The following is a 26,372-nucleotide window of genomic DNA, read 5'->3' on the forward strand; positions in this document are numbered from 1 at the left end:
CTGCAACTTTAATGAGGATACTCAAATATTACCATCTACAGAGGTTTAAGAACTTTTTTTTTTTTGCCCCACATCAGCATACAATTACAGATACTAAAATGGACTTCACAGAGGGGCCCCAGGGTGGCTCAGTCGGTTAAGGCATCAGACTCCGGATACCGGCTCACGTCATGATCTCATGGTTCATGGGATTGAGCCCCGCATCAGGCTCTGAACTGACAGTGCAGAGCCTGCTTGGGATTCTGTCTCTCCCTCTCTCTCTGCCCTTCCCCCCTTTCTCTCCCTCTATCAAAATAAATAAACATTTGTTAAAAAAGGACTTCACAGAATACAGTAATATATCATGTGGTAATACTATGTACCCACAAATATGCTGGGAGCATCCATATTCACTAATCTTCCTAACCACCATTTATTTTTTTTAATTTAATTTATTTAAGTGGACTTCATGCCCAATGTGGGGTTTGCCCTTACAACCCTGAGATCAACAGTCACCTGCTCCACTGACTGAGCCAGCCAGGCACCCTTTCCTAACAACCCTTTAAGCTTGATATCATTATCCCTACTCATCCAGCAATACACCATACCTAATTGGCAGAGCTGGGATTTATTTATTTATTTATTTATTTATTTTAATTTTTTTTCAACGTTTATTTTTGAGACAGAGAGAGACAGAGCATGAACAGGGGAGGGGCAGAGAGAGAGGGAGACACAGAATCTGAAACAGGCTGCAGGCTCTGAGCGGTCAGCAGAGAGCCCGACGCGGGGCTCGAACTCACGGGCCGTGAGATCATGACCTGAGCCGAAGTCGGACGCTTAACCGACCAAGCCACCCAGGCGCCCCGGCAGAGCTGGGATTTAAATGCACCTCCAAAGTCCAGCTCTTTCCAGGACATCAATGGTTTTCAAATTGTGCTCAAAGAACACAAAAGCTGTGACAGGCCAATTAAGGATGATAAATAAAAAAACAAATGGTAAATTATTTAGTTAGTTCAAGTTGTTAGTAGATGATCTTTCAAGACATATGGTCAATGGAAGAAAAAAACAACAAAAGGAATTGTTAGTGGTTAAAAAAAGCAGGAATCCCTGCTGTAAACTTTAAGGCAGAGTAATAAATGGGTACTTACAGCTTTCCTGCTAAATTATTCAAACTTCTCAACAAAGAGATTCAGGACAGAAATTCTGCTCAAGAATTTAGAATATGTGTTTGGCCAGAATGGCCTAAGCTGTATCTATGGAAAGAAAGCTGTGCAAGGCAGATAAGGTTCCACAGCAGAAAGATAAAGGGGATTCCACAATTCTAAAATCCTAAAATGGTTTGGGATTCATGTTTGGGGAGGGTTTCCCCCCAAAGAAAGTGGTTTACTGCTTTAATAAAATGCTCTTGGAACTTTTTTAATGAAGAAAATACTTTAGAACTTTTTAGAACTCTTCTAAAACACTTCAATATAGAAAATTGTCCACAAGCAAGTTCCTGGGCCAGATGGCATAGCCTACAACTGTGTGGACCCAGAGCTGTCCTACTGGATACAGCTCACTGCTTAGAAGCCAGGCCTGCAATTACAACCAAGTACTGAGTGTCAGGTCTGACTTCCTTATCCTGATGCCTTTGGCACTCCTCCTCCAGCACCCATTCACAGCTCTTCCTTACTACCGCCCCAAACCCCCCCACCCACCCACCCAGAAGAAAATCTATTTTTGGAACGAGTGGAAGAAATCATTTGAGCTACTAATACAGTTCTGAAGCTTGGGGCTGACACAGATTGGCAAAGAAAATGGAGCTTTAAGAGGTAGTCAGAGGCAAGCAAAGATACAGGAAGAGCATGAACAAATCATGTACTCGGGGTGACTGCTTTTTTAACTGTCACAGGATGTTTTCATCACTAAAGAGTCAATAATTTCCTACTTAAAACCTACAAAAATCCATCCGGAGAATGTAGGAATCCGTAACAAACATACTTCTCTAAGGAAGAGACTATCCAGTCAAGAATAATAAGAAACAAGGCTGCTGAGGTAGAGTGAAAAACAAAGATCTGGGTAGGTTTTTTTCCTCCTTTTAAAGAGAGTATTTGGGGAACAGCAGATTAAACTAGAGAGAAGAAAGGATTATGAAGCCATTTTACTTGGATAACCAAGTCTAAATGTAACTCTAAGAATTCTCTAGACTCTGGACTTTTCCTAAAACCAGTAGACTTTAATTTACAGGATATAACAAGTGCCCTACAAAAAAGTACTGTGTGCTCAAATAACATTAAGGACTGTAGATTTAAACAGGCTTCTTGTTTGCAGGACTAATGAAGGTTTTTGAGATCAACTATATACCGTGAAATTCTAGACACAGAAAATGTATGCCTTTGCCCATGGCTGGCCATCTGGTTTCTATAGAACACCAGCTATGCAATTATAAAGACACTACCCTGGAAAGATGGAGAGGCCATTAAGCTGACTTAGGGAATCAGATGCACACTGCTGGTAAAGCAGAAAGGAATGAGTAGTGAGATTAAGAGATGCTGTCAGCATCACAGGAAATAAGCAGATTGGTATACTCTAGAAGAAAAATCACCTTTATGATCACTCATGAGTTTCCGCCAGGATGATTTAAGATACTCCCTAAATCTTAAAGTAAAAACATAGAGCTACTATAAAACATTGAGAAAAATTAAAGACTTAAATACATGTGAAGGCAGGGGCGCCTGGGTGGCTCAGTCGTCTGACTTTGGCTCAGGTCATGATCTCGCGATTCATGAGTTCAAGCCCCGCATCAGGCTCTGTGCTGACAGCCTGGAGCCTGTTTCAGATTCTGTGTCTCCCTCTCTCTCTGCCCCTCCCCTGCTCATGCTCTGTCTCTCTGTCTCAAAAATAAATAAAAACATTAAAAAAAATTTTAGAAAAAAAAATACACGTAAAGGCATCCCATATACATGGATCATAAGACTTAAATGTTAAGATTGCAATGCTAAGAAAATCAGACTAAAATAAAATCCCTATTAAAATCCCAGCTGCCTTTTGTGCAGAAATTGATAAGCTTATCCTAAAGTTCATATGGAAATACAAGGGACCCAAAATAGCCAAAACAATCTTGAAAAAATTGAAGGACGCATAATTCCCAAATTCAAAACTTACTACAAAACCTCAATGATCAAGGCAATGTGGTCCTATATAAGGAGAGACACGATTAACAGATTTAAGAATCCAGAAATAAATCCCTACATTTTTCTGTCACTGATTTTCAATAAGGATCTCAAGATAATTCATTAGAGAGAATACTTTAAAAAGGTGAGAGGTGCCTGGGTGGCTCAGTCGGTTAAGCGTCTGACTTGGCCTCAAGTCATGATCTCCCAGTTCGTGAGTTCAAGCCCTGCATCAGGATCTGTGCTGCCAGCTCGGATTCTGGGGGAGGGGGGGAGGTTGTGTGTGTTGTGTGTGTCTGTGTCTCTCTCTGCCCCTTCCCTGCTCACGTTCCCTCTCTCTCTCTCTCTCTCTCAAAAATAAATAAATAAATAAATAAATAAATAACTTTTTAAAAAAGCTGAACTAGATATCCATGCGTAAAGAATGAAATTGGACTTCTTTATACCACACATGAAAATTAACTCAAAACGAATCACAGAACTAAATGAAAGAGCTAAAAAACAAAAGAATAAATTTCTGTAGCCCTGAATTAGGCAACTAAAGCACAAGCAACCAAAGAAAACAATAAAACAGACTACAACAAAATTTTAAGCTTTTGTGCTTCAAAGAACACCACTAAGAAAGTAAAGCCCAGGGGAGGTAACACTTGAAAATCCTGTCTGTCATAATGGACTTGTATCTAGAATATATAAAGAACTATTACAACTTAAAAATAAAAAGACAAATTATCCAATTTCAAAACAGGAAAAGGATCTGAAAAAACAGTTCTCCAAAGAAAATATATGATTGGTTAAGAAGCGTATGAAAAAGATGTTCAACATTAGTCATTTGGGAAATGGAAATAAACACCACAATGAAATATCACTTCACGCCCAGTAAGATGGCTATAATCAAAGACAAATAATAAGTGTTGGCAAGAATGTGGATAAACTGGAACCTTCGTTTACTTGCTCCTGAGAATGTAAAATGGTACGGTCACGTGGGAAAACAGTCTGGCAGGTCCTCAAAATATTCAACATAAAGTTATCATACAACTCATCATTTCGACTCTTTCAGATCTCTACCAGAGAGAACCAAAAACACACGAACCTGTACATGAATGTGCACAGCAAGCAGCATGAGTCATAACAACCAAAAAAGTAGAAACAATCCAAATGTCCATCAAATGACAAATGGATACACAAAATGTGGTGTAACCATACAGTGGACTATTATTCAGCCATAAAAGGGAACAGGCTACAACATGGATGAACCCTGAAAAGTATGCTGAGTGAAGGCCAAAGGGGCACCTGGCTGACTCTGCCGGGACAGCATGCGACTCTTGATCTTCGGGTCACGAGTTTGAGCCCCACGTTGAGGGGTAGATCATAATTAAAATAAAGAAATTTTTTAATCTTCAAAGGAAAAAAAACAAGGCAGCCAGACACAAAAGGTCATATATTATATGATTTCACTTATATGAAATTTCCAGAATAGGTAAATCTGTAGAGACAAAAATGTGGCTCGATTAGTGGTTCCTAGGGCAGAAGGGGGAGAAAAGAGGAACGGCTGCTAAAAGGCACCCCAGAGGCTGGTGTCCTGATGGCAGCTGCTGTCAATGACAAAGACAGTGAGGTTCTGGGAAATCAAATCAGGGCCAAGAGCCCAACTTCCTTTCCTTTCACGGTGAGATTACAAACTTGGAAGATTTAGATTTTATTCTTCTTGAGAAGGCAACTTTTTCTATAATGATAACTTAGATTATTGATTTATGTTACCATCTTTTAACAAAAACAAGAGTTAATAATGATTTACACCATAACAGGACAATACAAAAAACTTATTGGTAGTAAAAATGTTTTGGCATTTTAGGACAATTACCTATCCAAATCATGACACATTTTAGCACATACCTGTAATAATTCCAGGGTCATGGGAATATTCTTAAGCTCCTTCAGTAAATCCAATGCTCCAGCCTATAAAATAAAATAAAATAAAATAATTGCAGACGCAATTTCCCAGATGGTAAAACAAGGACTAACTAGAGATTTAAATTTACATTTTCCCATCCACAACTCACTATGGCTCACTTATTCATATGAGGATGGGGTGTGTGTGTGTGTGTGTGTGTGTATGTGCATATATATGTATACATATATATACACATATATATGTGCATACCAGGATGATATATGTATATATATACACATATATATACATATATATATACACACACACACACACACATATATATATATATACATAAAGGGGGGCAGGGAAAGAGGGGTAGTGGTTTCCAAATAATGATTGCAACTCATTAAAGGAACATAAGATCCATTTACTGGACTATGACCAGCACTTGTTTGTTAAAGTTCATTTTAAATAATATTTGTTTGTATGTGTCCAAATTTGAAATGTACAATGTGTTTCTTACCCTGGTAGCATAACACACCCCACATTTCCATGAAGAACACCTATTTGATTAAGGAGCCAACCCTGAAAAAGCAGGAATGGGGGTCAGAAGATACTATAGCACCTCTAGCATTCACACACAGTGAGAGTGGGAAAGGGCCTGTCTTTACTAGAATTCTCTTGAGGTCTCCTGTTTCTTACTCATCTGTCACAAAAGCACTGCTGTTGGGGTGCCTGGATGGCTCATTCAGTTAAGCGACCCACTTCAGCTCGGGTCATGATCTCACGGTTGGTGCGTTCGAGCCCCACGTCGGGCTCTGTGCTGACAGCTCAGAGCCTGGAGCCTGCTTCCGATTCTGTGTCTCCCTCTCTCTCTGGCCCTCCCCCACTCACACTCTGTCTCTCTCTCTCTCTCAAAAATAAATAAAACATTAAAAAAATTTGGGGCGCCTGGATGGCTCAGTCAGTTAAGCATCTGACTTCAGCTCAGGTCATGATCTCACGGTTCATGAGTTCGAGCCCCACGTTGGGCTCTGTGCTGACAGCTTGGAGCCTGGAGCCTGCTTCAGATTCTGTGTCTCTCTTTCTCTCTGCCCCTTCCCTATTCACGCTCTCTCTCTTCTCAAAAATAAAAAAACATTAAAAAAATTTTTTAATTTAAAAAAAACACAGAAACAGTACTGTCTACCTAATTCCTACAGAGTAGTAAAAAGCAGATTCTGAGAGAAAATTCAGAATTAAGATGTATGTTAAGCTCACAGGCCTGTCCACTGCCATCTAAAATCAAAGACTCCCATATAGATGATGAAGACAGAACAAAATAAGACTCTTAAAAGAATTACATAAAGCACCTAAAATTAAAAAAGGAATGAAATGAGAAGCAACAGCACCACCTTATACCTTGTGGCCAAATATTCCAATTTGATATTGATTTATGTATCATATTTAATCTAATACCCTCACTTAATCATATTTTACTTAGTTTAATATTCACTTAATGTACTATATTTGTCCACATTATTCTATATGCCACTAATAAAAAAACTATTAAACTATCATAGTATTTTCTTACCACTTCTTCACACTTTTATAATTCTTGTAAACTTGAAGTTTTGATCATGTACCACCTTTTACATACATAAAAGAAAAACATAAGCAAAATAAATTAGCTAAGGTGCTTCTAAAACTACTTCACATTCAGAATCCAATGATTATGAATCACTTATTGACTCAGATTAATTATATCTGTTTTTATCCACAAAAAAGTTGTAGAGAAAACAGTAGTAATGCAGCATTTCATAAAAGAAGCCATCAAAGGGGCGCCTGGGTGGCTCAGTCGGTTGAGTGTCCGACTTCGGCTCAGGGCCATGATCGCATGGCCCATGGGTTCCAGGCCCACACCGGGCTTTGTGCCGACAGCTCAGAGCCTGGAACCTGCTTCAGATTCTGTGTCTCACTCTCTCTCTCTCTGCCCCTCCCCTGCTCATGCTCTGTCTCTCTCTGTCTCAAAAATAAATAAAACATTAAAAAAAAAAAAGAAGAAGAAGAAGAAGCCGCCATCAAAGAGCTAAAAGCCTTTAGCTCTTACCTGGCTTTGTAGTGTGTAGAGAGCTAGTTGTTTTCACCCCCACTGCTCTTCAACCATTTGGTTCCCTAAGGTTCAAAGAGCACTCCACTAATGTCTTTAAGAGTTTCTTCCAAGCCACTGACACCCACTCTGCAAATGTTGATGCTGGGTTTGATGTTCTGCCTGTGAAAGTACATCCCAATAGCCATCTGGTCGACAATATATGTGTAACTCATTCTGCTTTCTGAAATGGTAAAATACAAAAACTAGGCACCCTACGAATCAATGAAACACAGCATACCCCAGGGAAACAGAAAGCCCCAGAGCATGTCCCTCAACATGTACCCCCAAGGAAGAAACAAGCACGGAACCCTCATGGCATTATCATATTTCTTAAATATAAAATTGAGTCAAGGCTTCCAGTCATGTAATTTTTCCGTTTAAACTTGACAGGAGCACCCAGATGGCTCAGTCAGTTATACCTCTGACTCTTGATTTCTGCTCAGGTCATGATCTCCAGGTCGTGAGATCAAGCCCCACAGCGCAGAGTCTGATTGGGATTCTCTCTCTGCACCTCCCCTGGGTATGCGCTCTCTCTCTCAAAATAAATAAATAAACTTAAAAAAAAAAACAAAAAAAAACTGACCCTTAAAAAATAAGTAAAATAAAATAAATTTGACATCAGGGTGCCTGGCTAGCTTAGTGGGTAAAGCATGCAACTCTTGATCTCCGAGGTCATGAGTCAGAGCCCCATGTTGGATGCAGAGATTACATTAATTAATTAATTTAAAAAAATAAAGTTGACAGACATCAGACTCAGCTGTGGAGAATAAAAAAACATTAACTTTCCTTCTGGCAACAGGTGTATTATTTTAATTTAAAACTTAAGTTCAAAAACAATTATGAGACAGGTTACTATGAAGGATTTTTTTTGTTTTTGTTTTTGTTTTTTAAAGAGAGTGTGAGCAGGGGAGAAGGGCAGAGGGGACGAGAGAGAGAGAAAGAAAAGTGGGGGAAGAGAGAATCCTAAGCAGGCTCCACACTCAGCACAGAGGCCGACACAGGGCTCAATCTCACAAACCATGAGATCATGACCCTGAGCCAAAAACAAGAGTTGAACACTCAACCGACTGGGCCACCCAGGCACCTGTTTTGTTTTTTTATTATGAAGGATTTTAACGATTTACTTCTTAAAGATCCCTTCTGATCTTAAAATTCTACAAATTATTTTTAGAGGTAACTAAAAACAGTGAAACACTGCAGGTGTTAGAGAAGAAAACCAACACTGACTTTTAAATTTACTGTTAATCAGAAATTCTACAGAAATGACATCTTTGCGAGCAAATGGGTTCTTCAATCCCACGTCTATAAATCCCCAAACCGAAAACCTTTGAAAAGCAAGATTTCTCACAGATTTTCAACAAACTCATTTGCCAACAACACCTAATCTCAACGTACGTAAAACCATTTATGTTCTATATATCCCACTTCATGTGACAGTACCACATTTCACTATAAAAATGTTAATGTCTGATTACTAGGAACTGCCCAGATCCTGTTGAAGATATATAATGTATGTACCATATTATCTTAATAAAACCTGAGGTGCTCAGCAATCAAAAAGAATGAAATCTTGCCATCTGCAATCACGTGGATGGAACTAGAGGGTATCATGCTAAGTGAAATTAGTCAGAGAAAGACAAATATCACATGACTTCACTCATTATGAGGACTTTAAGATACAAAACAGATGAGCATAAGGGAAAGGAAGCAAAAATAATATAAAAACAGGGAGGGGGGAAAAAAACATAAGAGACTCTTAAATATGGAGAACAAACAGAGGGTTACTGGAGGGGTTGTAGGAGGGGGGATGGGCTAAATGGGGAAGGGGCATTAAGGAATCTACTCCTGAAATCATGTTGCACTATATGCTAACTAACTTGGATGTAAATTAAAAATAAATAAATAAACATGGTTAAAATAAATAAATTAAAAATATGTATTTTTTTTTTAATTTTTAAAAACCTGAGGGGCATCCAGGTGGCTCAGTTGGTCAGGCATCCGACTTCGGCTCAGGTAATGACCTCACAGCTCATGAGTTCGAGCCCCACGTTGGGCTCTGTGCTAACAGCTCGGAGCCTGGAGCCTATTTCAGATTCTGTGTGTCCCTTGCTCTCTGCCCCTCCGCCGCTCACACTTTGTCTCTCTCAAAAATAAATAAACATTAAAAAAAAAATTTTTTTTTAAACCTGACAATTTTGGAATTCTCAAATATATCAGACTCTAAAAGTTTTGATTACGAGATTGTGGACTTGTATCCTATAACTACCATAGACATTTTTCTTCTACCTATGCCTCCATGGACTTTCCAATCCATTTCTGACCTAGGATCAATTAGAGAGGAAGATAAAGAACCACACTTCTAGGAGTCCTTGAAAATGCAGGGTCTCCTTAGACTTACATCATGCTGTCTGCCACATATAAAGTTGATTCTTCTAACACATCAGCAATGTGGCATAAGGTTTAAGTTGCTTTCCAAGCAACAGATAAGATTTGCATTAATTTCATCACACTCTCCCTTTACACTCAGATCTCTCTGGTGAGACCGAAATTAGAGATACAAGCTATGGAAGGAAGAAAAAGCAAAATAACATTAACTGGATGACACTATGACCTTTCTCATAATTACACTGTGTTCTGGCCAAATAAGATGAATATTTCAATCACGGTTCTTTAAGAAATAAACAACTATGATAATCTGAATGAACAAAAAGGCAAAAAACAGATGATCATATATATTAATTCAGTGACAAAGCTTCTTTGAATATTACTATGTGCCAAGCATCATGGGAAGCCCTTTGTATATGTGTATGTGCGTATGTATGTATACGCACATATACATACATACAATTCCATCTTCACAATAAATCCTATAGAAAAAGGTAATCTTTTTCTCTCCATTTTACAGAAGAGGAATTGAAAATCCAGACAATTTAGGAAACCTGCACAGTCATATGATTACTACTAACTAAAAAAGGTGAAATCTACTCACTTCTGTCAAACTATACTTATGCCTCTCAACAAATATTAACACTGTGTACCAAACTCTGAGGAGACAACAGTGAGCAAGACAAATCTTTTGCGACTTCAGGGAATTTAAAATAAACACAAACCTTTGAATATCTACTTCAAAACTTCAATTATACAAAGAAACAAATTCAGAAAAGGAAAGTGACTTGGCCAACTGATAGGTAATACAAAAGGACAAGAATTATAATCTCCTGACCCTCACACCGCTGCTCTCTCCATTTCCTAGGTCCACTGGTAGTAGTTCTGCTCTGTGAACTTGGGTGAATAGCATTACCAAACAAGAAACTAAATTCTATCCTTCCCCAATAATCACCTGCCTCTAAAGGTCAAGTCTATTAGATTGCAGCATCTCCTACAGATAATGATGCAAGAGAAAGAAAGATTCTACCTTATCTTCCAGAGTCAAATTTAGTTCACAGTACTGGCTGAAGAATAAACAATACTATCACATGACTTTATTACACGGTTGGTACTATCTGTCATCAGAAACAAGTACTTTTACAAAATATTGCATTCAAACTTGTACTTAGCACACAGCATATACAACTTTGTATAGGACACAAACATCCTCCTCAAGGAGATGTATGGAGAAGGAAGCAACATGGAATATACAGTTAAGAACACACACACATACTTATATATACGTATGTATGTGTGTATACATATGCGTGACAGATATAGAAATATATATATATATATATATATATATATATATATATATATATCAGATCGAAATTCAAATCTATGCACTGCCATTTCCTAAATTTAAGATCTTGAGAATGTTATTTCTTTTTCAAGCTTCAGTTTCTTCATATGTAGGACAGCATAATACACTGACCTAGAAGAATTCAAATGGTCAAATGGAGTAATAAAAAACATATGAAGTATTGAAACAGAGTGCCTGACATGTAGGATATGGTTGATAAGGGATACAAAGAGATAAAAAGATTTATCTACTTCCATCATAACAATATTCTCAAAAAGCCATAAACCAGCATTTTAAGTAAGCATTATTTAACCTCAATCAACTCAAACACCTCTCAGTAAGAATTATAAGATTTCAAGGCTTAAAAAACTAAGATGCTATTCATTTTTTTTTAAAGGAAACACTGTAAATATTTGAATTATGGCTCAGGAACATCACTATATACTAGAAATTATAATTTTATTATGTCATCTCAAATGTGCACTTATTCTACACCAAACAAAAGAAAAAATATATAAAATTGACTGCATCAAAACTGAAAGAAAAGACACTATCAAGAGAGTGAAAAGATAACCCACAGAATGCAAGGCAATATATACAAATCCTGTCTCCCATAAGTCTAATATTCAGAATACAAAGAACTCTTACAATTCAAAAATACAAAGAGCTTAAAAATGGGCAAAGGATCTGAACATTTCTCCAAATATATATAGAAATGGCCAACAATGAAAAATTTTCACCATCATCAGTCATCCGAGAAATGCAAATCAAAACCACAATGAGACACCTCTTTACACCCACTGTGATGGCTATAATCAAAAAACACGCAAGTGTTGATGAAGACTCCATGAAATGGAACGCCCACCAACTGCTGATAAGAATTTAAAATCGTGCAACTTTGGAAAACAGTTTGTCAATTTCTCAAAAGGTTAAACATAGTTATATGACCTAACAATTCTACTCCTAGGTATATACCCGAGAGTAAAAAAAAAACCAAAAAACAAACATATGTCCACACAAACACCTGCACGAAACGTTCTTAGCAGCATTACTCATCATGGTCAAAAAGTGGAAACAGCCCAAAATGTCCATCAAATGATGAATGAATAAACAAAATGTGGTATGTCCACCAGTACAGTGGAGTGCTATTCTGCAACACAAAGGAACAAAGTACTGATACTTGCTGTTAGTATAGATGAATCCTGAAAACACTAAGTGAAAGAAGCCTGTCATAGAAGACCACATATTGTGTGATTCCATTTATACAAACACACGTTGCATAAGTCCATTTATAGAAAATGTCCAGAGCAGCAAATCCACAGACAAACAGATAAGCGGTTGCGGGGGCAGATACATGGTGACTACCTAATGGGTACAGGTTTCTTTTTGGAGTGATCAAAGTGCTCTTCAATTAGTGTTGTGAGAGCTACCCAAATCTGTGAATATACTAAAAACCACTGAATTGTACACTTTTTTACATTTTTTTTAATGTTTATTCATTTTTGAGAGAGAGGGGTAGGAGTAGAAAGAGACAGAGACACAGAATCCGAAGCAGGCTCCAGTCTCCAAGCTGTCAGCACAGAGCCCAACGCAGGGCTCGAACTCACAAACCATGAGATTATGATCTGAGCCGAAGTCGGATGCTCAACCAACTGAGCAACCCACGTGCCCCAAACTGTACACTTTTAAAGGGGTGAACTGTATTGTATATCTTAATAAGGCTGTTTTTAAAAATTGTGTGTAGTCAGGGGTACCTGGGTGGCTCAGCCCGTTGAGCATCCAACTTCAGCTCAGGTCATGATCTCACGGTTCGTGGGTTCAAGCCCCACATTGGGCTCTGTGCTGACAGCTCAGAGCCTGGAACCTGTTTTTAGATTCTGTGTCTCCCTCTCTCTCTGCCCCTCCCCTGCTTGTGTTCTGTCCCTCTCTCTTAAAAAATAAAACATTAAAAAAAAATTTAATAAAAAAATTAAAAATTATGTGTAGTCATTCTAAATTTTGATTTATACTAATCAGTCTAACCCTCATATGAAAACTGAAGTTTTTTCTTCAAATCAGGTAGAAGACTTAGAAATTTTAGGGCTCCTAGGTGGCCAGTAGGTTAGGTGTCTAAGTCTTGATTTCAGCTCAGATCATGGTCTCACAGTTTATGGGTTCAAGCCCCACATCAGGCTCTGTGCTGACAGTGCAGAGCCTGTTTGGGATTCTCTCTCTCCCCCTCTCTCTCTCCCTCTACCCCTCCCTGCCTCTTTCTCTAATAAATAAAATTTTAATTAAAAAAAAAGAAAAAATTTACATTCCATGTATAGCAGCTCCTGTATTGTGACATATAATTTCAACTTCTCTCCTAACAACTGAATTCTACTCAGTCCTGAGCCTTCAGCGAAAAAAATCATAATAAACAAAGCTCAACACTACTTACAAAATCTATGAATTTGAAACTTCTAAGTTACCTCACTCCTTCTTCTACAGTCATGTCATAAATCCTTTACAAAAAAAAACACAAGGTTTTTTAGCCCTTACCATATCTTAGGCATTGTCAAGAATTTCATATTTATCTAATCTTTAGTAAGTCATCTCCAATTTACCACCAAAAGAAAAAAAAAAAAAAAGACATTTTAAAGATGCTAAGGAACTTGCCTAAGATCACACTGCTAAAGTTCAGAAGAGCCAAGATTTGAACCCAGATTAGGAGTCAGACTTGCCTATTGACATCAAGTAAAAATTATAAAAAAAACAACAAATACCAACAGTGCGTGGGTGGCTCAGTCAGCTGAGCATCTGACTTGATTTCAGCTCAGGGCGTGATCTCACAGTTCGTGAATTCGAACCTCAAGCTGGGTTCTGTGCTGACAGAATGGAGTCTGCTTAAGAGTCTCTTTCCCTCCCTCTCTGCCCCTCCCCCACTGGCATGCGCTCTCTCTCAAAATAAATATATAAACTTAAAAAAAAAAACTAGTATCTGGGGTGCCTGGGTGGCTCAGTCGGTTAAGCGGCCGACTTCAGCTCAGGTCATGATCTCACGGTTCCTGAGTTCGAGCCCCGCGTCAGGCTCTGTGCTGGCAGCTCGGAGCCTGGAGCCTGCTTCAGATTCTGTGTCTCCCTCTCTCTCTGCCCCTCCCCTGCTCATGCTCTATGTGTGTGTGTCTCTCTCTCTAGAAAAAGGAATACACAATAAAAAAAATTTTTTTTAAGTGATAGTTTAAAAAAAAACGAGTATCTGAATATTTGGAACTAACTTACGTGGCTCATCAAGGCCTCAGAGTGGGCACTTGTAAAACTGCTAACACTGTTTAAGATCAATTATACAGATAGGGCAACATTCTGGATAAATACTAAGGTCAGGATATTGATTGGATATTTATGGAAACCTTCCTGCCCCAGAATAACAAACACCCTTACTTCCTGGCCTTATATTCACTTAACTGCACCCATGCAAGTTTCAAAAACCGGGTCTTCTAGAGACATTGCAGCTTAACATAGTACTGACTTTAAACAAAACAGATTTAGATTCACCTCTTCATTTCTAGCTATTTGGTTTAGGACAACTCACTTTACTTTCCAAATAGTTTCCTTACTTTTGGAATACTTATCTTGTAAAACTGAGGAATAGGTAGGCAATACTTAGCTGAATACCTGGCTCAGAGTAATAATTCAATAAATAGTAGCTGTTTTTATTATTACTTAAATGTGACACCTAACCTTTTTATTAAAACAAAACAATATGCAACAACAGCACTTAAACTTGTCAATTCAAGAGGACAACTACTATTCTTCAACCAAAGTTTACTTTTTCATAGCTTAAGTAATATTTTTTATAAATTTTTTTTAACGTTTATTTATTCTTGAGACAGAGACAGCGTGTGAACAGGGGAGGAGCAGAGAGAGAGAGGGAGACACAGAATCTGAAACAGGCTCCAGGCTCTGAGCTGTCAGCAGAGCCCGACGCCGGGCTCGAACCCACAAACCGTGAGATCATGACCTGAGCCGAAGTCCGACACTTAACCAACTGAGCCAGGCACCCCTAGCGTAAGTAATATTTTAGGGGCAGCTGGGTGGCTCAGTTGGTTAAGTGTCGGACTTCGGCTCAGGTCATGATCTCACGGTTCGTGATTTCGAGCCCTGCGTCCGGCTCTGTGCTGACAGCTCAGACCCTAGAGCCTGCTTCAGAGGATTCTGTCTACCTCTCTCTCTCTGCCCCTCCCCAACTCACACATGCTCTCTCTCACTCTCTGTCAAAAAAAATAAACATTAAAAAAATTTTTTTTAATATTTTAAAAAGCTCACAGAAAAATCTGGACACCACCAAAAAAAAAAAAAAAAAAAAAAAAAAAAGAGGGAGAAACAAATCTACCATAATCCTACAAACCCCAGAACAACTTCTGTTAAATTACTGACCTCCTTAAAAGCTCTTTGTGGGGGAACCTGGGTAGCTGAGTCGCTTAAGCGTCCAACTCTTAATTTCAGCTCAGGACGTGATCCCAGGGCCATGGGATCAGGTCCGGTGTTGGGCTCCACACTGAGCATGGAGCCTGCTTAAGATTTTCTGTCCCTCCCCTTCTCCCCCTCTCTCCCTCTCCCCCCCTCCCTCCCTTTGCCCCTCTCCCCTGCTCATGCTCTCAAGCTCTCTAAAGAAAATTTTTAGGGGCCCCGGATGGCTCAGTCACTTAAGCGTCTGACTTCGGCCCAGGTAATGATCTTGCAGTCCATGAGTTCCAGCCCCGTGAGTTCTGTGCTGACAGCTCAGAGCCTGGAGCCTGCTTCGGATTCTGTGTCTCCCTCTCTCTCTGCCCCTCATGCTCATGCTGCTCATGCTCTGTCTTTCTCACTCTCAAAAATAAATAGACATTAAAAAAATTTTTTTTGTTAATTTTTAAAAAAGCTATTTGTGGAATGATGTGCTTCGGAAGGCAAAGAGAGAGTCATTCAAGACCCCTTTCTCTTTATTTCATTTGCCAATTTGAATTTCTGTAAGATATACAGGGAAAAGGAGAAGGAACAAAACAAACAAACAAAAAACATAAAAGAGCCAGTCATTTTATCTTTCTTTTTGGGGTTAAGTTTTCATATTGGTAAAGTTTTGAACTATCAGATAAATGAGATTTGAGGAGTGTCTGTAAAGTTGTTCCTCATTCTCACCCAGACTCATTATTTGCTTGTAACTTGAGAACTGCAAATAAATACAAACTGGTCTTCTCCATATTTATCCACTAAGGAATTAGTCATTTTTATGAAACACCTATTACAAGGAAAGAAAACAATCATTAGATGATTAATGGATACACATTATGGCCTGAGTAGAGAAAAAAGGTACCCAACAAAAGGCCTTTTTCCCCAAGGAGCTTCTACTGTGGGAATCCAGGGAACTCCAGGCAAAGAAAAAAACTTTTCCAGTTTAAACAAAATAAATGCTCAGCCTGTTAAATAACCAGATCTCATCACTTGCAGTGGGGAAATGAAAGGGCCATATCAATGAGAAAACTAAACGGTAAAGGTTAATGTCTGGAACAGAAAACAAACAGGAAATATTTTAAAAGGCCAAAATTGCAAATACAGATTAACGGGGTATGAAATTACATGCCAGGCAACGCACCTGTTAAAAAAAGAGGAAGAGACTATATACAAAGTCTTAAAAATTCAGCGTTTAACACTATTTTCTGCGCCGGCATGCTGTCCAGTAGAAAACCCGGGTCCTGGCTTAATCCAAATTGCTCAGTACTTAATTTAAGTGGGCGAACTACTTAATCTCTCTGACTCAGTTTCTTACTCTGCAAAATGGGTACACCGTAGCTGTGTCGTGGGTCTGTAAAGAATTTTGCACAGATGCTTTGGAATTCCAAAGTGCTGTACAAATCAGAGCATCCTCTTTCTCCTGCACATTAATTTGACAGGAAATTTATTTCGTAGACGGGAATAAGTTATTTCAGATACACGGATGCTGAAAATGTACTGAGCAGGGTGGAATAAGTTCAGGCGAAGACAATCATGGAGTTTTAGCTGAAAACAGGTGACACTGCATCAGAGGACTGAAAGTACACACAGTGGTGGACAAAAAAATGCAAAACTGGAAGACTTCACACAAACCACAACGTGTTCACATCCACACACACTTTACCGATTAACAAGATAACGCCACCGGTATTAACTGTAAACCACTTAAGAGTACTCAGCAATGACAGCTGTCCAAATGCATCTACCAGTCAGTACCCCTGAGGGCGTGCGTTTTAACCATAGCTTTTTTACACACTACCACCTAACAAGATCCACTTTTGAAAAACACACTTAGCAACTTGCCGAAGACACTAGCATGCTCTGCCTTTCTGATTGCTAAACAAACCTGTAGCGTGATGGAGATAAATCAAGTGCGTGGTTAGCATTCTTCTAAAAACTAAGATACAGGAATTGGAACTCATCCGCTCGAGGTCCAGAACGTCTCACAAACCCCCATGCGATGTTATTTTTAGTTGTTAGCCAGCGATCGCGGAAAAGGGAACGAATCCTCCCAAACTGCGAAGGGCTTTCTACACTCCTCGATTCTTAAACTAAATGAGCGAAGTAACTGGCGAGCAAATCTACCCTCGATCAGGTTGACTCCTCTGTACTCACAACGAAGAGACTTGGAAGTACCCAGAACGGGTGCTAACGCCGGCGGCGCGGGGCCCCGCCGCCTGCCCCAGGACGCCGGCACGGTCCACGCCGCCTTCTTCCCCCGCGGGAAGGGCCGGCGAGGGCGGGCCGGGAGCCCCCGAGGGCCCGGCCCCAGGCCCGCCACGTCCGGCTCCCGCCAGCCGCCCGGCCTCCCTCCCGGCCCGCGTCGCCCGCCGCGCTCACCGCGTTCTTCTTCTGCACCATCTTGTCCATCTTCTTGGCAATGCGGACCACCTCGTCCTCCATGGCTTCGGCAGGTCTTCCCCGCGCCCAGCCCGTCTGGGTCCGGAAGTGGGCGAAGCTGGGGCCGAGGGGACGGCGGGACGCGAGCCCAGGCGCGCGGCGAGCCCCCCACAGCAGGCCCGGGCCTAGGCCCTTCCTCGCAAACCAAGCCCGCGGCGGCGGTGGCGGCGGCCGAGACAGCGACTCCGCCCCCGCAGGCAGCGCCAGTCGAGCTCCGCGCGCGCCGCTCAGGCACTGCCAATCGACGGCGGATCGCTGGGAACCCGCGCGCCGAGGCTCCCGCCAGACGGGCGTCCACCGAGGCGCCGTCAATGAGAAGAGGCGCAAACGGGGCGGGAGAGCTTCCCGCCAGGCGGTTGTAAAAGTCTGCAGGAGGCGGGGCCGAGTTTTGCCGCGCGTGCGCTTCCGGCCCGACCGCGGCGCCGGGTGAGCTTGAGAGCCTGCGGAGACCCGCGGGGCTTTGAACTGCGGCGGGCGTGGGGGACGGGACGTTGGCGGTCTTTAAAGGCGGTGGGAGCCCGACCCTTTTTTCCGTGGGAGGCGGCTACCGTGAAGAGCAGAGCCCCGCCCAGTTTCCCTAAATAGTCTCGTAAAATACGGACTTGATCTTTTTAAGCGTCCCCTTTTTAAAAGTCAACTGGTTTGTAAGCTGCCGAAGCACCGAGACCCAGTCCGGCTTGTTTTCAGACTCAGAATGTCGAACACAGTATTTGAGTAGAGTTGAATGATACTTGACAGAAACGTTCTCAAAAAAGAAATAAGGCATCTCAACTGCTCCCAAAGATCAGTGAGGAAGTTGACATCCTTAATTTAAGGGTTATGACTAACAACACAAAGCCAACGTAGAAAATTGAAATACCTATGTTACTAATACTGGAGAGTATAGGCTCCTTCAGTAGGTCTTTGCCCAATTACACGTTTTACTACCAACTCATGCTACTTGCAGACATATCCCCACACCAGATTTAACTCTCAAAATGCGCCACCTGGTAATGCTTTTTCTATACTAACATGACAGATGTTTTTTTTTCCTACTTCTAGCTCAGTTATTTGGGGAGAAGAGGCATTTGACTTTTCCCCCTTCTGTTGATTTCATGTATTTCTTTTCTTTTTTTTTTTTTTAATATATGAAATTTACTGTCAAATTGGTTTCCATACAACACCCAGTGCTCATCCCAAAAGGTGCCCTCCTCAATACCCATCACCCACCCTCCCCTCCCTCCCACCCCCCATCAACCCTCAGTTTGTTCTCAGTTTTTAACAGTCTCTTATGCTTTGGCTCCCTCCCACTCTAACCTCTTTTTTTTTTTTTTTCTTCCCCTCCCCCATAGGTTGCTGTTAAGTTTCTCAGGATCCACATAAGAGTGAAACCATATGGTATCTGTCTTTCTCTGTATGGCTTATCTCACTTAGCATCACACTCTCCAGTTCCATCCACGTTGCTACAAAGGGCCATATTTCGTTCTTTCTCATTGCCACATAGTACTCCATTGTGTATATAAACCACAATTTCTTTATCCATTCATCAGTTGATGGACATTTAGGCTCTTTCCATAATTTGGCTATTGTTGAGAGTGCTGCTATAAACATTGGGGTACAAGTGTCCCTATGCATCGGTACTCCTGTATCCCTTGGATAAATTCCTAGCAGTGCTATTGCTGGGTCATAGGGTAGGTCTATTTTTAATTTTCTGAGGAACCTCCACACTGTTTTCCAGAATGGCTGCACCAGTTTGCATTCCCACCAACAGTGCAAGAGGGTTCCCGTTTCTCCACATCCTCGCCAGCATCTAGAGTCTCCTGATTTGTTCATTTTGGCCACTCTGACTGGCGTGAGGTGATATCTGAGTGTGGTTTTGATTTGTATTTCCCTGATAAGGAGCGACGTTGAACATCTTTTCATGTGCCTGTTGGCCATCCGGATGTCTTCTTTAGAGAAGTGTCTATTCGTGTTTTCTGCCCATTTCTTCACTGGGTTATTTGTTTTTCAGTGTGGAGTTTGGTGAGCTCTTTATAGATTTTGGATACTAGCCCTTTGTCCGATATGTCATTTGCAAATATCTTTTCCCAGTCCGTTGGTTGCCTTTTAGTTTTGTTGGTTGTTTCCTTTGCTGTGCAGAAGCTTTTTATCTTCATAAGGTCCCAGTAATTCACTTTTGCTTTTAATTCCCTTCCCTTTGGGGATGTGTCGAGTAAGAGATTGCTACGACTGAGGTCAGAGAGGTCTTTTCCTGCTTTCTCCTCTAAGGTTTTGATGGTTTCCTGTCTCACATTCAGGTCCTTTATCCATTTTGAGTTTATTTTTGTGAATGGTGTGAGAAAGTGGTCTAGTTTCAACCTTCTGCATGTTGCTGTCCTGTTCTCCCAGCACCATTTGTTAAAGAGACTGTCTTTTTTCCATTGGATGTTCTTTCCTGCTTTGTCAAAGATGAGTTGGCCATACGTTTGTGGGTCTAGTTCTGGGGTTTCTATTCTATTCCATTGGTCTATGTGTCTGTTTTTGTGCCAGATTTCATGTATTTCATTTCATTTTTAAATTATCTTCCTATTATTGATTCCCATCTTACATTGTAATGAAACTATATGACTGGGAAGTAACTGGTTCTAAGGTATTTGTTAAGATTTGTCCATTTTTATAAATATGCTATGTGTCCTGAAAAAGAATTTGTATTCTATAGTAGCAGATAGGAGGTGCCATATAGGCTCATCAGCCACAACTTAATTTTAATGTTCAAATATTTATATCTCACTTTGTTGTATTCTATTCATGAATGTATAAAAATCTTCATTTATGATTGTGGATTTGTACGTTTACTTTAAAAAAAATTTTTTTATGTTTTATTTATTTTTGAGAGAGTGAGACAGAGCACAAGCAGGGGAGGGGCAGAGAGACAGGGAGACAGAATCCGAAGCAGGCTCCAGGCTCTGAGCTGTCAGCACAGAGCCTGATGCGGGGCTCGAACTCACAAACCGCAACATCATGACCCGAGCTGAAGTCGGACACTTAACCGACTGAGCCAGCCAGGCATCCCTGTACATTTACTTTAATAACTGTGATTTCTGCTTTTCCCCAAAGAATCAGTTTGTCTTTACTGCGGTAAAACACACACAATATTGTCAAATGACAAAACTAGAACAATTTAGTAACGAGCTTGCTATCCTTTATCTTAGAGAAAATAATCCACCGATGGGGGGACTAGACTGCCTTACAAGCAGTGGAGCACAGATCCCCAGGGATCTGGGACAAGAGCGAGATTTACAGAGCATTGAAGAGGCAAAGAGGGAACACGTCCTGATTGACTAAGAGGTAGGAGATTTCCTTATAAACATAACAGGTCCTGTTTTCCAGGCTAAGGTAGGCTAGCTAAAGTTGAGTTGGAAGATTGTGATTGGTGTAGGCTAGGTTTCCTGGACAGGTGTTTCCGTGAAGGGCACGCTGACTTTGATTTGTGACTTAGGCAGGGGTGGCCCACATTTTGTGTCTCCCTATATACAAATGACTTCACCAACATAAAATGTACCGTTTTAACTAATTTAAAATGTGCAATTCAGTACCAACTAGTGCAATCACGACGTTGTACAGCCATCACCACTAGTTCCAAAAAGATTTCCGAAAATGTCACCCCCCAAAAAGAAACCCTGTACCCTTCAAACAGGCATTCCTGATTTCCCTGTCCCAACTCTTGGCAATCGCTAACCTGTTTTCTATCTCGATGGACTTGAGTATTCTGATCCTTTCATATAAATGAAATTATACAATATGGGACTTCTTGTGACTGGCCTCTATCACTTAGCATAATGTTTTCAAGGTTTATCTATGGTGCAGCTATTTCATTGCATTGTATGGCTGAATAATATCACATTATATGGCTAAACCACATTTTATTTCCTTCATTCATTGATGTACATGTGCATCGTTTCCACTTACCTTGCACATTGTGACTTGTGATAGCGCTGCTATGAATATTCATATACAAAATTTTGAATTCTTTTCAATATGTACCTGGGAGTGGGTTGCTAGGTCTTAGGGTAATGATTTAATTTTAAGAAATTGCCATCTGTTTTCCCCAGCAGCTGCACCATTTTGCATTCCCATCAGAAATGTACTAGGGTTCCAATCTCTCCATATCCGCTTGTTTTTGTGCATATTTTTTATTCTAACCATCCTAGTGGGTGCCAAGTGGATTTTAACTTGCACTTCCCTGATGACTAACTGTGCTAAGCATATTTTACTGTGCTTGCTGGTCATTTGTACATCTGGAGAAATGTGTAACTCAAATCCTTTACTCAGTGTTTAATCAGGTTGTCTTTTATTGAGTTTTAAGAGTTTTTTATATTTTTCCGACACTAGACATCAGATATGATTTGCGAATATTGTTTCCCATTCTGAGGGTTGTATTGACAGTGATCTTTGATGCACAAATCTGTTCAGTTTTATCGAAGTCCAATTTATCTGTTTTATTTTGTTGTTTGTACTTTTATTGTCATATCTAAGAAACCATTGGCAAATCCAAGGCCATGAAGATTGCCATTGCCATTTAAACCAGATTAAGTCTTCCGATTCATAAAAATGGAATGTCTGGGGAGTTGGTTGGTTCAGTTGGTGGACCATGTGACTCTTGATCTCAGGGTTGTGAGTTCTGGCCCCATGTTGGGTGTAAAGATTACTTAAAAAATAAAAAATATTTCAAAGAAATGGGATGTCTTTCCATATATTTAGATCTACTTTAATTTCTTTTCACCATATTTCGTGGGTTTTAGTGTACAAATCTTTTACTTCAGTTAAATTTATTCCTAGGGATTTTATTCTTTTGAATACTATTGAAAATGGAATTGTTTTCTTTTAACTTTTTTAACATTTATTTATTTTTGAGAGACAGAGCACGAGTGGGGGGAGGGGCAGAAAGGGAGGGAGACACAGAATACCAAGCAGACTGTAGGTTCTGAACTGTCAACACAGAGCAAGACTCAGAGCTCAAACCTACCAACCCTGAGATCATGACCTGAGCCAAAGTCAGACGCTTAACTGACTGAGCCACCCAGGCGCCCCTGGAATTGTTTTTTTTAATTTCCTTTTCAAATTGTTCATTGCTAGTGTTTACAAATACAAGTTATTTTTGTGTGTTGATTTTGTATCCCGCAAATTTGCTGAGTATATTTAGCTCAATTTTTTTTTTTGGGGGGGGGGGGATTCTTTAGGATTTTCTACATAGTAAAATTATTTCATCTGGGAAAGACTTTTACTTCTTCCTTTCCAATTTTCATGCCTTTTGTTTCTTTTTCTTTTCTTTATTTTAAGTAGGCTCCACCCCCAGCCTGAGGCTTAAACTCATGACCCTGAGATCAAGAGTCTCATGCTGTACAGAGCCAGCCAGGTGCCCCTATTGCTTTTTCTTGCTTAACTGATCTGACAGAACTTCCAATACAACGTTGAATGGAATAGTGAAAGCAGAAATCCTTCTCCTATTCCTGATCTTAGAAGGAAAGCTTTCACCATTAAGTGTGATGTTAGTTGTGGGGTTTTCACAGATGCTCTTTATCATGCTAGGGGAGTTTCCTTATTCCTAGTTTGTTGAGCATTTCTCTCTTGAATAGTTGTTACATTTAGTCTAGTGCTTTTTCTGTGTCAGTTGAGATGATTATGTCAAAATCTTCCTTCATTGTATTAATATAGTGGATTATACTGAGTGATTTTCTTTTTTTTTTTTTAATTTTCTTTTTTAATGTTTATTTATTTTTGAGACAGAGAGAGACAGAGCATGAACAGGGGAGGGGCAGAGAGAGAGGGAGACACAGAATCCGAAGCAGGCTCTAGGCTCTAAGCTGTCAGCACAGAGCCCAACGCGGGGCTCGAACTCACGGACCGTGAGATCATGACTTGAGCCGAAGTCGGACACTTAACCAACCAAGCCACCCAGGCGCCCCTGAAAATCAAAAACATATGATTTTCATATGTTGAATCATTCTTGGATTCCTGACATATATCTCACTTGATCATTGTGTATAATCCTTTTAATATGCTCCAGGATTGGGGGCGCCTGGCTGGCTCATTTGGAAGAGCATGGGACTCTTGATCTTGGGGTCATGAGTTTGAGCCCCATGTTAGGTATAGAGATAACTTAAATAAATAAATATTTTTAAATATACATATATATGCACACACATATATATGCTCCAGGATTGTGTTTGCTAGTATTCTGTCAAGGATGTTTGTATCTATACTAATAAAGAAAATTGGTCTGTAGTTGTCTTTAAATGGCTTTGATATCTGGATATTAGCCTCATAAATGCATCAGGAAGTGTTCCATCCTCTTTTGTTTTGAAAGAGTTGAAAAAAATTAGTGTTAAATCTTTAAATGTTTGGTAGAAATCTCCAGTGAAGCCACCTGGTCCTGGGCTTTTCTTTGTTGGGACGTTTGGTTACTCCTTCAATCACTTATAAGTTTGTCCAGATTCTTTATTTCTTCTTGAGTCACCTTTGTATGTTTGTACACCTTCTTGAGTCACCTTTGTAAGGTGTATGTCACCTTAGTGTGTATGTTTCTAAGAAATTTGTTCATTTCACCAGACTATCTAAATTTTTTATGTACAATTGTTCATAATATTCTCTTATGCAACTTGCATGCAACATCTTTCCATTATTTGACTTTCAACCTATTTATGTCTTTGGATCTAAAGTAAAGCGATCTATAAGATATCATATGGTTGTATCTCTTTTTTAAAAATCCATTTTACCCATCTCTGCCTTGTAATTGACTAGCTGAATCCATTTAAGATAAATTACTGGTAAGGACACACTTATTTCCTTTCTCTTTTATCTTTTTTGTTCCTCAGTTCCTCCGTTATGGCCTTCGTGATTGATTTCTTTCAATATACCATTTTTACTCCATTCTCACTTCCTTTTCTGCATATTTCAAGTTATTTTCTTAGTGGTTACTCTGGGGATTACAATGAACTTTTAATCAACCCATTTTATTGAGAGACTTCAGGGAAAAGTTAAAGGGCTAGGAGGACAATTAGATCCAATGTCCTCGGTCTGAACAGGATCTCCCCAGCTTCATAGTCTCTGAAAGCACAATTTACATTTTAAAATTATAGCATTCTGGTTTTAATAATCCCAATTTAGCTTCAATAGTATACAAATGTTTTACTCCTAAACAACTCTGTCCTTCCCCCTTTATGCAGTTGTTACATTTACAAAATGTGTGTCTAGTAACCTACATTTATAATTAATATTTTATGCATTTGTCTTTTTTTTTTTCTTTAACACTTATTTATTATTGAGAGACAGAGAGACACAGAGCATGAGCAGGGGAGGGGTAGAGAGAGGGGGAGACACAGAATCTGAAGTAGGCTCCAGGCTCTGAGCTGTCAGCACAGAGCCCAACGCGGGGCTCGAACTCACAAACTGCGAGATCATGACCTGAGCCGAAGTCAGTCACTTAACCAACTGAGCCACCCAGGCGCCCCGTGCATTTGTCTTTTAAATGATGTAGAAAAAAAAAGTGAAGTCACAAACCAAAAATATAATAATACTGGCATTTATACTAATTTATGTAAGTACCTTTACTGGTGTTTTTTTATTTCTTCATATGGCTTCAAGTTACTGTCTAGTGTCCTTTCATTTCAGCCTGAAGAACTTCCCTTAGCATTTCTTTAATGCAAGTCTACTAGCATTGTGAACTCCCTTAGCTTTTATTTCTTCAAATGTCTTAATTTCTCCATTTAAAAAATTGTTTTCAGTGTTTATTACTTATTTTTGAGAGAGACAGACAGAGCACAAGTAGGGGGAGGGGCAGAGATAGAGGGAGACACAGAACTCAAAGCATGGTCCAGGCTCTAAGCTGTCATCATAGAGACTGATGCAGGGATCAAATCCATGAACTGTGAGATCATGACCTGAGCTGAAGTCTGACACTTAACCGACAAAGCCACCAAGGCACCCCTTAATTTCTCCATTTTTGAAGGATGGTTTTGCCAGATATAAAATTGTTCATTGACGTTTTTTCTTTCAATACTTTAAATATAACATCCTACTGCTTTCTGGCCTCCATAATATGTGTTGAGAAATTAGCTGTTAGTCTTATTGAGGAAACTTGGACATGATGAGTTGCGTCATTTTTGATGCTCTCAAAATTCTGTCTTATGACAGTTTAATTTCAGTTCACCGAATGTATAGATCTTTTGAGTTTATTCTACTTGGAGTTCGTTGAGCTTCTTGGATGTGCGGATTCGTGTCTTCCAGTAAACTTGGTGTGTGTCAGAAGAAAAGGGAATTGCCATTTATTCCTTCAAGTATTCTTTTGGACTCTTTTCTCTTTCTAGGATCCTCATGATGTAAATGTTGGTACATGATGGTTTTCCACAATTTCTTAGGTTCTGTTCCTTTTTCTTCATTCTTTTTCCTGCTCCTCAGACTGACTAGCTTCAATTGTCCTGACTTCAAGTCTGCTGATTCTTCTGACTGCTCCAATCTGCTATAGATTCCCTCTAGTGAATTTTCATCTCAATTATTTTTCTTTCAGCTCCAGATATCTATTCAGTAACTTTTTATAATTCTTATCTCTTTATTATTGATATTCAGTATTGATATGGA

General features: G+C 39.8%; 1 protein-coding gene across 1 annotated transcript in view; it reads right to left on the bottom strand.

The window, feature by feature from the left end:
- Positions 1-17,945, bottom strand: part of TCEA1 (transcription elongation factor A1) — a 42,205-nt gene extending 24,260 nt beyond the window's left edge. Inside the window, exons 1-2 of the mRNA XM_042923626.1 lie at positions 17,718-17,945; positions 5,025-5,087 (exon numbers count right to left, since the gene is read on the bottom strand). Coding sequence (XP_042779560.1) covers positions 5,025-5,087; positions 17,718-17,780 — 126 coding nt within the window. The 5' untranslated portion in view covers positions 17,781-17,945. The remainder of the gene's footprint in view (positions 1-5,024; positions 5,088-17,717) is intronic.
- Between the last annotated feature and the right edge of the window lie 8,427 nt (positions 17,946-26,372).

This window comes from Panthera leo, chromosome F2 (genome assembly GCF_018350215.1).
Source record: "Panthera leo isolate Ple1 chromosome F2, P.leo_Ple1_pat1.1, whole genome shotgun sequence".
Classification (NCBI taxonomy): Eukaryota; Metazoa; Chordata; class Mammalia; order Carnivora; family Felidae; genus Panthera; species Panthera leo.